Source organism: Anas platyrhynchos, chromosome 7 (genome assembly GCF_047663525.1).
Source record: "Anas platyrhynchos isolate ZD024472 breed Pekin duck chromosome 7, IASCAAS_PekinDuck_T2T, whole genome shotgun sequence".
NCBI lineage: Eukaryota > Metazoa > Chordata > Aves > Anseriformes > Anatidae > Anas > Anas platyrhynchos.
The window spans coordinates 1169413-1182770 of record NC_092593.1 but is presented as its reverse complement, the minus strand read 5'-3'; the positions used below and the strand labels follow the sequence as shown (position 1 = coordinate 1182770).

General features: G+C 45.7%; 1 protein-coding gene across 4 annotated transcripts in view; it reads right to left on the bottom strand.

The window, feature by feature from the left end:
* ACVR1C (activin A receptor type 1C) overlaps positions 1–13358 on the bottom strand; it is a 34795-nt gene that overhangs the window by 7925 nt on the left and 13512 nt on the right. For 2 of the 4 annotated variants that reach the window (XM_027458599.3, XM_072040687.1), the window contains exons 3-4: positions 2332–2577; positions 190–420 (exon numbers count right to left, since the gene is read on the bottom strand). In XM_027458599.3, coding sequence (XP_027314400.3) covers positions 190–420; positions 2332–2577 — 477 coding nt within the window. Of the gene's footprint in view, positions 1–189; positions 421–2331; positions 2578–3611; positions 5130–6135; positions 7176–13358 lie in introns of those variants that run through there. The other 2 variants (XM_072040688.1, XM_072040689.1) reach the window with 2 other exon arrangements.

Genomic DNA, 13358 nt, shown 5'->3' with positions numbered 1-13358 from the left:
GGCCCCGCTGTCCCTGCCCTGGGCAGACGGTGGCAGCCCTGGCTGGGGACCTCCCCGGCACTCACTTCAGCTGGGACTGGGACAGCAGGGCCCAGCCTCAGGCAGACACTCTGAGTGCCCTGCGGTATGGGAATGCTGTTGGCCAGCCAGCTTTAAATTGTGAAACTGAATGAGGAAATGCAATTATACCCTTGTTATCAGCAGCAATAAAGCCCAGGATATTTTCATGTCTCAGCATAACCGTCTGATAAATCTCTGCCTCCCGAAACCATGACCGCTCGTCTCTTGAGGAGAAGATTTTCACGGCAACATCTTCCCCACACCACTTTCCACGCCAGACTTCGCCGAAGCGGCCTTTTCCCACGATTTCCTGCAGAACGATAGTCCTTGCAATTGTTCTTTGTACGAGCAGAGGTAAGCCTAGTTTAAAAGGAAAAGATGGGCATCTGTGAAATAGGTCAGCAATTTCACAACTTTTGCAAGAAGGCGTTTTTGTTTGTTTGTTTGTTTTATAAATAGATGTTGCTAAGTCCCGTATACTGTTTACCACAGCATTTCTCAAATATATTAAACATAAACTGACTTTTCAGATTTGTATGAAGTTTAGAGCGTTTTTTTCCTCTCAGAAAAGGAGTATACACCCAGGTGCTAAGAAACATTGAAACAGTAACACTAACATTTTCCTCACTTGGAATGCATATACATGTACATTGTCTCCTTGTGGCAGCAGCCTTATCAATGTCAGCTGTGGTGTTAAACACAACAGAGTTAATAACACTCAACCTCCACTTGGTCTCCCAAGTGTATTCTTTTTTTCATTTCATTTTTGAAGCATTTCATTTTTACACATACGTAACTGTACTTATGATCCTAGTTTTCCACCAGCCCGTGCCTCAGTCAGTACATATCCCAGATAGTGTTCGTTTACTGAGCACCTGTAACATTGTGGGTTTTGTTGTTGTTGTTTGGTTGTTTTTTTTGTGTGTGTTTATTCATTTATTTATTGTCCCTAATTATTTGATGTGATGTCCCATGCCTCATTTTCAAAATCTTGCTCTAATGTATCTGGAACTTTCTATCATATTTGGGATCTTTTCTATGGTATTCACCATATTTTTCCCTTTGTTTTTTCAAGCCATAAAGCCCTGCCTTGTTTGATTTGATACTGCATCTTAAAGCAAAACTTTTTATTTTTCTTAAACCCAGACAGCTTGGCTTTTAACAGAGCAAAGTAATCAGCAAGAAAAATTACAGTTTGAAGGTCAGCTTATTCAAATTTATTCAAATTTCTCCTCTGGTTTCCCTGACACCTCGTACCCACTGCTGCCTCTGTACAGCCCTGTCCTGGCCGCTGGTGGCCACCCTGCATGCAGCAGCCAGGCCACAAGGAATGCACTTGTTATTTGCCTGAAATCAGAATAAACAGCACCAGTGTCAGTAGATTCTTCCTCTGCCTCCACTGCAGGCTGGCACAAAGACAGCCCTGTGGTTAGCTCAGCTGCGTGTGAGCAGTTAAACCCGCAGGGTATACAAAGTTTATTATATCCACAAAGAAAGACTGGGGAAGTGTAATAAATTAAGCCTGCAGGTATGCAGTCCATGGAAGGTATAGTCAATTAAATTAAGCATCATTTGCACATTTTTCACCTACAAAAAAAATCAGCATAATTTATGTATTTTTCAGATAAATAAAAATTATAGTTACAGCAAATTGGGCCACACACACCAGATGTGCCACCAACACGATGAACTGGAATTTGGGATTTTGTGATTTTGTGATTAGGCAAGTTCTCAATAGCAGTGGGGGCCTCATAGCAGAAAGGATATTACAAACGGGGAAAACATTAAAAATGTTAGTATACTGCTCAGAATAAGTATTTGGAGTAATCGTATTTTGGCACAGTCAGAAGGACGTCAGCAGTGGCTTTCTGCTTCATCCAGTTAACGGCAGTACTTCCTAGGACATATTAGCCACCAATGGCTCTGTTAGCACAGGCAACACACTTCTGAGTCACCTTCTTAACCTTTGCGTTGGAGGAAGGGATTGAGCTTTTGCTACTTGACAGAAGGAGAGCAACCAAAGCCTGGCCAGCCCTCCTGGCCTCCCCCCGGTGCAGCGTGTGCCAGGCGTGGGAGCCCGTGGGTGCCCCTGCACCAGATCCCAGGCTCAGAGCACGTCTGTCACCACTCTGCAGGTGAGCACTTGGCTCAGTATCACCAGCGTTTGCTCTGAAGCCCCACAGGGAGCCAGAGACAGGGCCAGCACGGCAGCCCCGCTCCCCACGGTGCTGGTGGACACGAGACGCAGCGCACCCAGGGACACCCCCGTACCGGAGCCGGAGCCAGACGTGGTCATGTCGTAAATGAGGTCCTTGAGCGTCTTGCCCGAGCTGACCAGGTTGCACTCGGAGAGCGGCTCCTCCACGTTGGGCTGCTTCTTCCTGCCGTAGGCGCAGCGCCGGCCCTGGCAGGCGCAGGCAGCCAGCACCGCCACGAGGGACAGGACGCAGACGGGCACGGCCACCATCACCGCCAGCACCACGGGCCCTGCGCTGGCACGGCTGGGGGACTCGGACGCTTTGGGGAGAGACAAGGGGAAGGGTGGGGGAAAACAGACAGTGAGTGAGGGACTGCTGAGCAGACGAGGCATCAAGGTTTCATTATTTCCCCGAGTCCTGCTGGCAGCAGGACAGACCAAGGCTCTGCATGCTGCTGAGGCTTTCCCCGCACACGTCTTTGCGTGTACCTCGGGCTCAGGCCAATGCTGTGTTACCACTGACCAGCGCCACCACAAACACCATGGATGAGGAGACAGGACCGGCCCAGCAAGCTGGCAGCAGGGCAGACCAAAATGCAGCCCGGTGCCAGGGCTGGCCCGGCACAGGCCGGGTGCGAGGCACCCACGGCACGGCTGAGACTCGGCCCCACACCCAGCAAGACCAAGCGGTGCCACACACCCGATCAGCTCCACCACCGGCGGCACCGTGCCCTTCCCTCTCCTAACGGCTCGTGTACAGATTTCTCAATGCACTGTCTCAGCCAAAACCGAATCCTTGGAAAAGCTGCTTCCCTAACACTGAATGCGTAGGGGAATACAGAGATCTAGTAATGAGGCAACAAAAGGATTTCTGAGACAGAACACTTTTGAAACTTGTGTTCACAAAATTATGTTTGACAAGTGTCAAGAAATGGGGCTGTTCTACATCACTTTCCAATTTAAATCTACAGGGGTAAAAAACATACCAAGATGCTGCAGGAATACATTATTACAGTGTTTACTTGCACATGGTCTCCTTAATGCCCGCAAAATTGTGAATAAGCTAAAAACAACAACCACTGAATCAAAGCACACTGAATCACAAGTTCCAAATCGTGGGCCTAAAGGCTATAGAAGATTCAAGAATCATCAACTTCATACCATACAACGTCACTCCTGTAGTATTTCTAGAAAAGAAAAAAGGCCCTCTTTCCCTTTCAGAAAGTGCTAGGCAGTGAGTGTGCTGCAGTTTGGGAGCAGCTGAGACACTGCACAGAAGCACTCTGCAGCTCACACACTGCTCTGGAGTCTCAGAAGCCTGACGAGTTCCCTGGCTCTCAGTACAGACACTTACTTTCCTCCAGTTAATACTATGACTGAAGCAGTTTTTCTTCAAATGACAGTATCAAGGCATACACTCCATGATTCAGAAGTGCCAGGATCAGCAGTTAGCTGTGCAAAGTTAATTTGGTCATTTTTCTTCTCTCCCTTACATTTTTAACACAATGCACTTGAATAAGTGAGAAAAGAAAAGAAAATAAACAAAAAGTTAACAACAGACCCGTGTCTATTCACAGAATACAATTCAAACCATTCTGAAAGCAAAGTCACTACATCTCGCCCACGGGCTTTTCCTTTAATAGTCCTCAACAGGATGTTCACAGGGTTAGCTGGCAGATTCATAAGAGGATTTGCAGGCAGGATGCTTCCTCGTGGCTGCTGCTCGTTAACCGATGCGCTGTGATTTCCTAAGCTGTTTTTGACTGCATCCACATGCCAGAAAGTTCCTCCGGAGGACTGCTGAAGTGCAGAAAGCAGGTATCCTTTATCTCATGAACTTTGGTGCCGCAGCTGGCTCTGGGCACTGTGGGGCCATTCCTGCTGCTCAGGCACACAGGGCTGAGCAGCTGCTCACTGCTCCATGTATGACTTTGTGTGTGCTGGACCCTGGCGAGAGCTGCCCAGCTGCACGGAAAAGTGTGCACTTGGTGCAAAGAGTCAGGGCAAGGAGCAGTGGTTTGGGTGGTTGGTGTACAAAACACAGGACTTCCAGTGCATTGCCCAAATCGATGCCCCCACGCACAGACCTAAGCACATTCACTGTCTGTCAGCAGGGGCTGGTAAAGACAAACATACACAAGGCACTTTGAGATACCCATTCCTTCACCAACTGCTGAAAAACAACATAAAATGAGAAAACATACAACTTTATTGTCCTTAGGCCCATGCAAATAAGATCAAAAGAAAAAAAAAAAAAGAAAAAAAAAAAACAAACAACTCATGAGGCTTTGAACAGCAACAGTCGAGCAGCAGGAGGAGCATTTCAGAAAGGAGGCGTTTCCATGTGCGGTCTTTGGAGACGGGCACACAAGCTCAGTGCCCACGAGCTGACGTGGCAATCCTCCCTTCCTGCAAGAAGCGGTGACAGGTGGTCCTCCTATGAAATATTTGCTCCAGTTGCAAGTGATCTTAGGCACCTGCCATGCTTGTGGGTGCTGCCCACATGGAATGGCTACGGGAGGCAAAGCAAGCAGTAGTCCTGATGGGACGTTCTTCACCCGCGCCTCCTGCTCCTGTCTGCAAACCTTCATCGCATGCACACGCCTGCTTTTGCCAGGCAGACGTTTTACTTCATCACCACATGGTCTCCTGCCAGCCCACTTCTGCCCCTTCCCATCAAGTACATTCACTGCTCCCACATGTCCCCCTCCTGGTCCTTCCCTTTTGTCCATTTTCACAGCATCCTCCATTCTAGAGCACCATGCTTGCCAGAAGCAAACTTCTTCAAAATCTTCCATTTAGTTCCTTTTTAGTTTTTTTCTTTCAAGCCTTGTGAGTTCCCTTGCAAGCTTGGATGTCACAGGTGGCACACCTGTACAGGCAAAAAGGATAACAGTTACTGTTGGCTTTCTTTTAATCTTAAAATTAAATACTTATCTATGTATATATAAAAAAAAAAAACTTTCTGTGGTTTCCTGAAACTGGGTGATGACAACAAGCACAAAATACTGATGTCTGAGCAAGGCGAGTGGTGAAACGTGCACTCCCACAGCCACTTCTCTCATTGCAGGGCATGCTCCTGACTCACCCAATGAACCTAAAGACAGCACCCATTTTGATGGATTTCAATATTAAAGCCATACTACGGCAGTCTCTATGTCTACGATTCTATGTCATACATTCTGCAAATCCAGGTTTGGTGCATGGATTTGCAAACAGAATTAAATGGCACGGCAATCCATCTGGGGCTTCTGGAGTAGGGACATGAAACTTTCTGAACTTTCAGTGCACGGGTTGTACATTGTACAAGTGTTTGTGCTGATGAAAGAGGTTTTATGTCAGAATTTTGGGGCACTAAAAAAAGCGCTCAGCATGTCTTTAAGAAAAAACACAAAACTATGACTATTGGTAAAAAAAAGTCTCAAACTGTAGCACCAGAGCGATCAGACATTTTTACTGAATATAAAACTTAATTTGTATTGTTAAACAATAGCAGCGCAGGCTGAGAGAACTTTGCATAACTTAATTTTTAAAGACATTTCCCTCTCAGTATGGTGCTTTGGGAGCCAGGAAAGCAGAAACTGGCAGGTCTAGCAGGGACATAGCGAGTACAGCAGGCCAACAGGAACATTTTGACCTCCTTGGGCACAGAGCAGAAGAAAACTTGCCTTGCACAGGAGGATGGGCAAGGGGACACAAAGATACTCAGAGCCATCCTGGGGACTCAGAGCGGGACATCAGTGAGGCAGAAGCAAAGCTCAAACACTCACATCCACCCAAGAAGGTAACATCCAGAATCAGGAATACAAACAGATGCCAACTTTATGACTTAAGCAGTAACAGTTGTTCAGAATAAAATCAAGTTCAGTGATGCTTACAGGACTCCTCTGGGATGCTGCTTAAGTTGAGAGCGCTCAGATGCAGGAGGCGAGGTAGCAATGAGACTGGGAGCTGAGGCATCCGGGGCTGTTTGCATGGGGTCTCCACCAAGTTCCTGGGAAATGAAGAGATCCTGACTGTCTAGAGAAGTTTCTTGGAAGGAGTCAGCTGGAGACCACACTTGTCCTCCCTTAGTCTCCTGGCTGTACCAAAGCGTAGATCGAGGCTGCTGGCAACTACTCAAACCCCTTCCAGTTCTTCACAGAGCACACACGGGAGCCTTGGGAATTCCCAGCCTTGTGCTTTCTGCTCCGCGTTCCGTTGCAGGCCGTCTTCAAGTGCTGACCCCCTGCGGCATGGCATCCTGCAGCAGCACCGCGCCCGTGCCCTGCAGCCTGCTGCTGCGGGCTGGGACACCGCCAGCCCCTGGGGCTTCCCACAGCAACGCCGTGTGCCGGAGGAGCGATGAGCAAAACACACAGCACACAAGGTACAAACAGTAATTTGAGACAAAAGCACCAAATAAGTGTGGTAATGTTTACGGCGGTTGTGCAATGTTAAACACTTTGGGAAATAAGAAAATCTCTCATGACTACCTAAAACTATTAAATCAACACCGTTAATCAAAATGTTTTGCAATCTTATGTCTAATGTATTATTCAATGTCTTACTGATCAAGAATAGACCCTGAAGACATGTTGCCATGTATGAAACAAAAATAGCACATCTGGCAATCTTCAGCAATTTCACAATATGGTACAGTTATATTCCAAGTTGTGTAAATAGAAGAGTGCTTTTAGGCAGGAGAAAAAAAAGAAAAAAGAAAAAAAAAAAAGTTATTTTCCCTCCAACAGAAAAGACATTCTCACACACGGCATTTGCCTGTTTTTTAACATATAATGGCAACCTTAAGACTTATAAAAGTCCTAAACTATTCATATTTAAGTTCCTAAACTACTCAGGTGGAAAAAAAAAAAATGTATTCTTTCCAATGCTGTAAGAAAATGTATTGTATCTAATGCAGAGCTCTAATCAGATCTACAGAATATTTTTAAACAATTTCAAAAATACATAATTTGGACTAGAGACTAAAATCAAGTTTCTCCAGCCTCCACCATGACTGCAGACTCCACCATCCCTTTCAGGACATTCAGAAATCATCTGGGAAAAGCCTGCTGAAGGATCTGGAGGTTCAAGCAAAGCCATCAGGGATACAGCTGCAAGATAAACAGATACATTACCTAAATTCCTATTTCCCCGATTTCCTGTCCCTTCCCCTGCCTTCTCTTCAAATGGCTGTATTCTTACAAATTCCTCTGGAGCACATGAACCTGGGACAGCCAAGATGTTCAACAGTATGTGAAATATTTGCCAAATTACACATTCACAGAGCAGCTATGACAGGCTGCAGCTCTGCCTACTGAACCTTTTTCAAGGAGAACTTCAGATCAGTCCAACTGGGAGATTATCCTAAGAATTGCATCAGTGGTACAGCACCGAACTGGGTGAACATGGAAAGGAAACAGGTTTACTACAGCTCACACAGTCTTAACCTCTGTCCTGACGTCCGTGCCATAACATCTTTTTCATCAAAAACTCAAAACAGAAAACAATCAACTAAATGAAGTTTCTACTATTGCATTGCAGCAGACTGGTAACACAAGCTGTTAGTGTTGGCACGGGACTCTGGCACTGGCTTCCAAACCCACCAGTTCAGAAGAAACAAAGTGGCCTCAAAGAATAGCAAAAATATATACCAAAATATTTCACTTCCTCTTTTCTTTTTGCCACATTCCCCATCCTCCCTATTTTTATCCATCACTAAACATTTTAGAAAAGTTAGAAAAGTTAGTGAAATAATTGTCTTTTTTCTCTTCACTCTCTCTGTACCTTCCTTCTAAGCTATTCTTGATGATGCTAGTACTGGGAAAACAAAAAGAAACCTTTACATGGTGTTCACTAACAGACAATGAATGCCTAGAATAAAGAAAAGGCAAAGCCAGAGCCTTACCCTGAACCCTGACCAGCAGGGCAGCCTGCTCACCCATCTGCCCTTCAGGATCCTTTATAATCATGTTCCTTAATATGGATCTTTTTTCTTTTTTCTTTTTTTTTTCCCCCTGCTTTAAATTACAGAAAACAGTTACTACTTTTTCTTACATTTAAACAATTGAATGTATTTCCCTTATAATATATTTTCAAACACTTGATTTCATTCCGCAAATTATTAGTTGAAGGCTGATTCTTCTAATTTTCTGTATTACTATGTGCCTTATAAACTAGTACAGCAGTATCTGACTTCTTGAATATTAATAAATCTGTGCATTCCATTCACCTAAAAAGGCTTTAATGTTTTTAGGGATTTTCAAAGAGGTAAATATAGTGAAAAGTAATTACTTGTTCATAACAAAAACTTAAAAAATGCAGATATTAAAAAAAAAAAAAAGAGAGATTGAAAATATTGCCTGGTAGTTAGTCTAGCTAGTATAAATCATCTTTCTTATCAATATGAATATGTCCAAGGATTTTTTTGTTCTTAGGATTTGTTCTATATTCCACTTTCTTTCATCCTGCTCTGTACCTCTGTAGGTGATAGGAGTGCCTTTTGTGACCGCACAGTTTGGGCAATGACAGTAAAGAGAAGAGCTGGCAAATTACCTATAATACAGTTTGTTAATCCCACTGCTATCTTAATCTTGTTCCATAAAGCCTCCTCACTCCTCTGACTCATTTTCCATCATATAAATACAGAACAATAGATTTTTCATCTCAAGCTCTAGAGATGCTGCACCGCCAGGACCCCAGAGTGAGCAGACACCTTTCTAGCAGTGTGGTGCTTTTTGCTGGAGCCATGGGGGTAAATTTGAAGAGGAAAAGAAAAATAGAATTAAAGCTTTTACAGAGACTTTTTGTTGTGTTGGATTTTCCCACTAACTCACAGGTGCATTATTGTACAGTCTGAACACATCACCAATTTCCTTCTCATAGAGGTCGAGGTTTTCTTTAGGCAGTCACTGAAAGCAGGCTGGTCTGAAAGCCCATAGCCCTATGACACGTTTGCAAACCTACCAGCACCCATCCAGCCTCAATTTTCAGTATCTGTAAAGACAGAGACTTAATACTTGGCATCACTAGGTGTTTTGAGATCAAGAGTTTAGAATGACAGTCACACGAACTTTTCCCACGCATCTATAAACAGACGATATGCGAGGTTAAGAAGGCCCTGATTACTGCACCTGGTAACAAGCCTAAGAAGTCTGAACCTTCAGGCTTGGGTTCAACAGCTGTTGAGTCACTGCCTCCACTGAAGGAGGTGACTGAGGCCAACACCAACATTGCTGCTTTGGAGAAGAGATGGGAATGTTCCCCAGCCTGTTTGTATTGAGCCATGCTAAGCTCAAACACCACCCTCCACCATAACCAAACGCAAGCATCGAGTTATGAGAACCTCCAGCCACCTGCCCTGGGGCTGCAGGTAGGGGTCTGTCACCTATAAACAGGCTTGTGAGGGGGCAAAACCTTCTTACAGATGGGGTGGGGACGGATCACAAGGACCATCTCCCTAATCTGAAATATGGTCTGATAGCCCTGTGAAGCACCAGTCTACAACTTGAAATCTTCAAGATCTTATTAGCAAGTCCTTAAAACAGTCTGCAACATGCTGAGGTGAACACAGGCAATTTCTTGTAGACACACACATTCATCGAAACAACCAGCATGGAAGCAGCATGCAGGCCATTTTCTGTAGACCTGATATGACACCCCACTGACAGACATAGGTCCTCTCAGGTCACCGGCTTGGGCAGAAAGTGTTGTAGTTTAAATAGTAGAAAACTGGAAACAAATTCAGGGTAACAGAAAAACCCTAATTATTGAAAACCAGTCCTGCACTTTGGAACATATGACCTGTCAATGCAAAAATATTGCGATGAAATCCACGACAAGTATATAAAAAGCAGATATGAAGGTTGCATCTGCCCTTAGAAATGTTTATTTTCTTCACACATGGTAAAAAACCCAACTCAGAACAAGAGCAACCTCCTCTCGCACACGACACAGCAAGGACAGCTCTGCTGCTGAATGAGGCACGCAATGCCACCTGCAGCCTTACCGTGGAAATTCATGCACGGGCAATCATAAAAAACAAATTGCTTTCTGCCTCAGAGATCCTCATGGTGCACGTTACTTTATTGTTTCCCAGTCACTCTTGGTATTACACACCGTGAGCCCTTGGTAATTAACACAGAGCTGAGCTGAAGCAGGTGGGCACGAAGAAGAGCTGCTGGAGACGCCTGGGCCCCCAGGCTGGCGGGGGCTGCAGGAACCGGGTGGGAAGAGCCTGCAGAAGCTCCTGCCTTCTGGCAGGGATGTGCCCTGCCCTGGACTTTCCCAACACCTCTCCTCAGTGAAATTCAATCCTGCCTAATGGCAAATTTTCCATATCCGTGTGCTCTACTTTTAAACTAGGATCTGCATACTGGAAACATATGTTGATATACATTTAACTCCCATATTAAGGTGTCTGTACCAGGCACCAAACTATTACTCTTTTAAAGAGAGGGTGGCTGTAGGTGGGCTGGCCTAAATTAGCATCTTGACAAAGCAGAAATGTGTTAAAGACCAGAGAGCCTGTGTGGCCAAGTGAGGCACCAATGGACAGACACCATGGCTTGGTTACCTGCCACCGCTGGCAAGGGACAGCCAACACGAGAACAGCTTCAGGAGGTGTGTGGTGACATGCCAGAGGATGAAGTGACACTGCATATGGGCTGCTGGACCAGACACTTCTCTATGGGGACTTTTATGAGCACTCCCTGAGCAGAGCCCTTTCACAAGTCCTGGCTGCATGAATCCTGGCCTCATCCTTACACAGCAGTGGAAATTAAACTTTTACCACTTCAGCAAGATCCTGGACTGATTACCAAACTTAGAACTGCCTCTGGTTTGCTTTATTTTTTTAATCACATCAGCTGATAGTTGCAGTGCCTACTGGTTATTTGCTACGGTGCCTCCATTTTACATTTCTTTCCTCAGTGATGAGTCCAAGACCTCAGCTAGAACGTCCAAGTATCACATAGGACTGGAATGAAAGAAGAAAAGATGCAAGCTGAGCAAGGAGTAGCCTAGAAGTTGCTTTGGACACAGAACCTCACTCAGCGAAGGACCCCCCCACCGAGGCAGCAGAGGTAGCAGCAGCCAAAGCCTTCCCCGCGGCCCGCAGGCCTCCCTCCAGCTGAAGGCCTCCCACGGCACAGCAGGCCCGGCACAACCCCATCTCCTGCTGCCCAGCTCTTTCACCTACATACTCAGCAATACCCCTAAGAAAGTTTATTCTTGCTGGAGCTTTCAAATAATGTTAATTATTTGGAAAAGGGCTGTCCAGCAAGACCAGCAAGCAAGTAACATTGGCGCTGTAAACTTTTGACTAACGTGAATTCCCCCAAATGTTTAGAGCAAAGGGCTCAGGCTAAAAATTAAGTAACTTTTGCTGGTACTGAAACACATAACCAGAGGTTTTGCAACTACCAGTTCAAATGTTAGGAAGATAGACAAGCCTCCACTCCATCTCAAAATTGCAGCTGTCTCCCAAGTTTCCAGCATCCCAACCTGAACAGGTGTGGCTTTTACTTCTACGTATCTAGAGCGTAACTACTATTAGTATCTCCCTTCTGTTGTTGACCAAAAGACACATACCCAAAAAACCCTTACTCTTTAGGTCAGGTTGGACACAGGGGAGCAGCCCCCCAGCCAAGAGACCATGACCCAGCCCAGGTGCTCAGGGGATGCTCGCAGGGGCCAAGCCCCCTCCAGCAGTGCCCAGCCCCTCAGTCAGCACCAGACACCAACAATCCCCAGGGCCAGCCCAGCCACACTCCCTTTGGGTGATCCCACAGAGAGCTCTGCAGGCTCCATCTACACACCGTTCAGTCGACTCGACTTGTACTACCACTACTCGCATAGTAGCAAGTGTCTCTGTTGACATGGCACTAAGTGTCCCCTAAATGCGTCTCCTCGCACACCATCACTTCCCCTCTCCCCCCCTACCTGCAGTCTCCCAGCCCTCCCTCCCCAAACCCATTCCTTCAGTGCCCCCTCTAGAAACTGACTTTTCAGGAGTCCTTCCCCTCACTGACAGCTGAGTCTGCCCTCCTGTATCTTAAGTATCAAATGCTCACAGAAACAGATGGTTTTAATTCTGTTAGCTACTCTACAATAGCAGCTGAAGTGCAAATTACAACTGCAAATTATGTATTACTTTACATCTTTCTTATCTGTAACATCTCTCACTACTGTAACTATACATAAAAAGGTATCATTTGTTGAAGTAGTAGAGTTGACAGCTTATTCAAAAAGCTTGGATGAAGCACAATTTTTACTGGAGAGAAGGGTGAAGTATATTATCAATAATTAAATCTAAAAATAGCGTAAATATATGTTTTCAAATGGACCAAATCAACTTCACCACACAGTTCTGAATCTGCCAGACTTGAGTATTGCACTGACTGTGTAATATACAGAGCTCCCAGAAGCATAAATCTTTTTCCTCCCTCTCATTGGAACCAGGAATCTCACACCTTCCTGTGTCTGCTGGGCAAAAATCAATGATACTGATTTAACACAGAACAAAAGCTGCACTACAAGCTGCTAAAACGAATTGCAGAAGCCAAAAGCTGAAGACAGACTTACAAAATTGCTGAAACATAAGTATTTCCCCCAGCAACAACTTTGTATCCTGTGTCCCTCCTCGCCCCTGCCAAGCCAGCCCCAGGTACCACACAAGCCCGTGTCACTCCTGCCCATCACAACAGAGCTGCAGACGCGGCTTCCAGCAGAGCAACGTGCATACACAACCTGCAGCAGCTGCTGGGCGGTCCAGGCCAGGAAGCAGGACGCAGAGTGCGTAAGGGGAACAGGGAGAGCAGCTCCCCACGTGCTGGGGCTGCTTCATCCCGGCTCACCAAGCATCCAGACCCTCATCTGGCCAAAATCATGGGCTGGGTTTCCCACATGCCATTGACAACAAGCGTCTACAATTGCCTTCTTTCCACACCTCCCTAGTCTGAATTCTTACCCAACCCATCTAATGCAGATCTTTTACATAGGCTGCAGAGACAGTTTAGGCTGTAAATCTTAGGCTGTAAGGTCCTCATTATCTCCTGGCAAAGCACCAGTTAACACATGATCCGCTCGCTCAGCAGCGCACGGTGCTCGGCTCCCCACA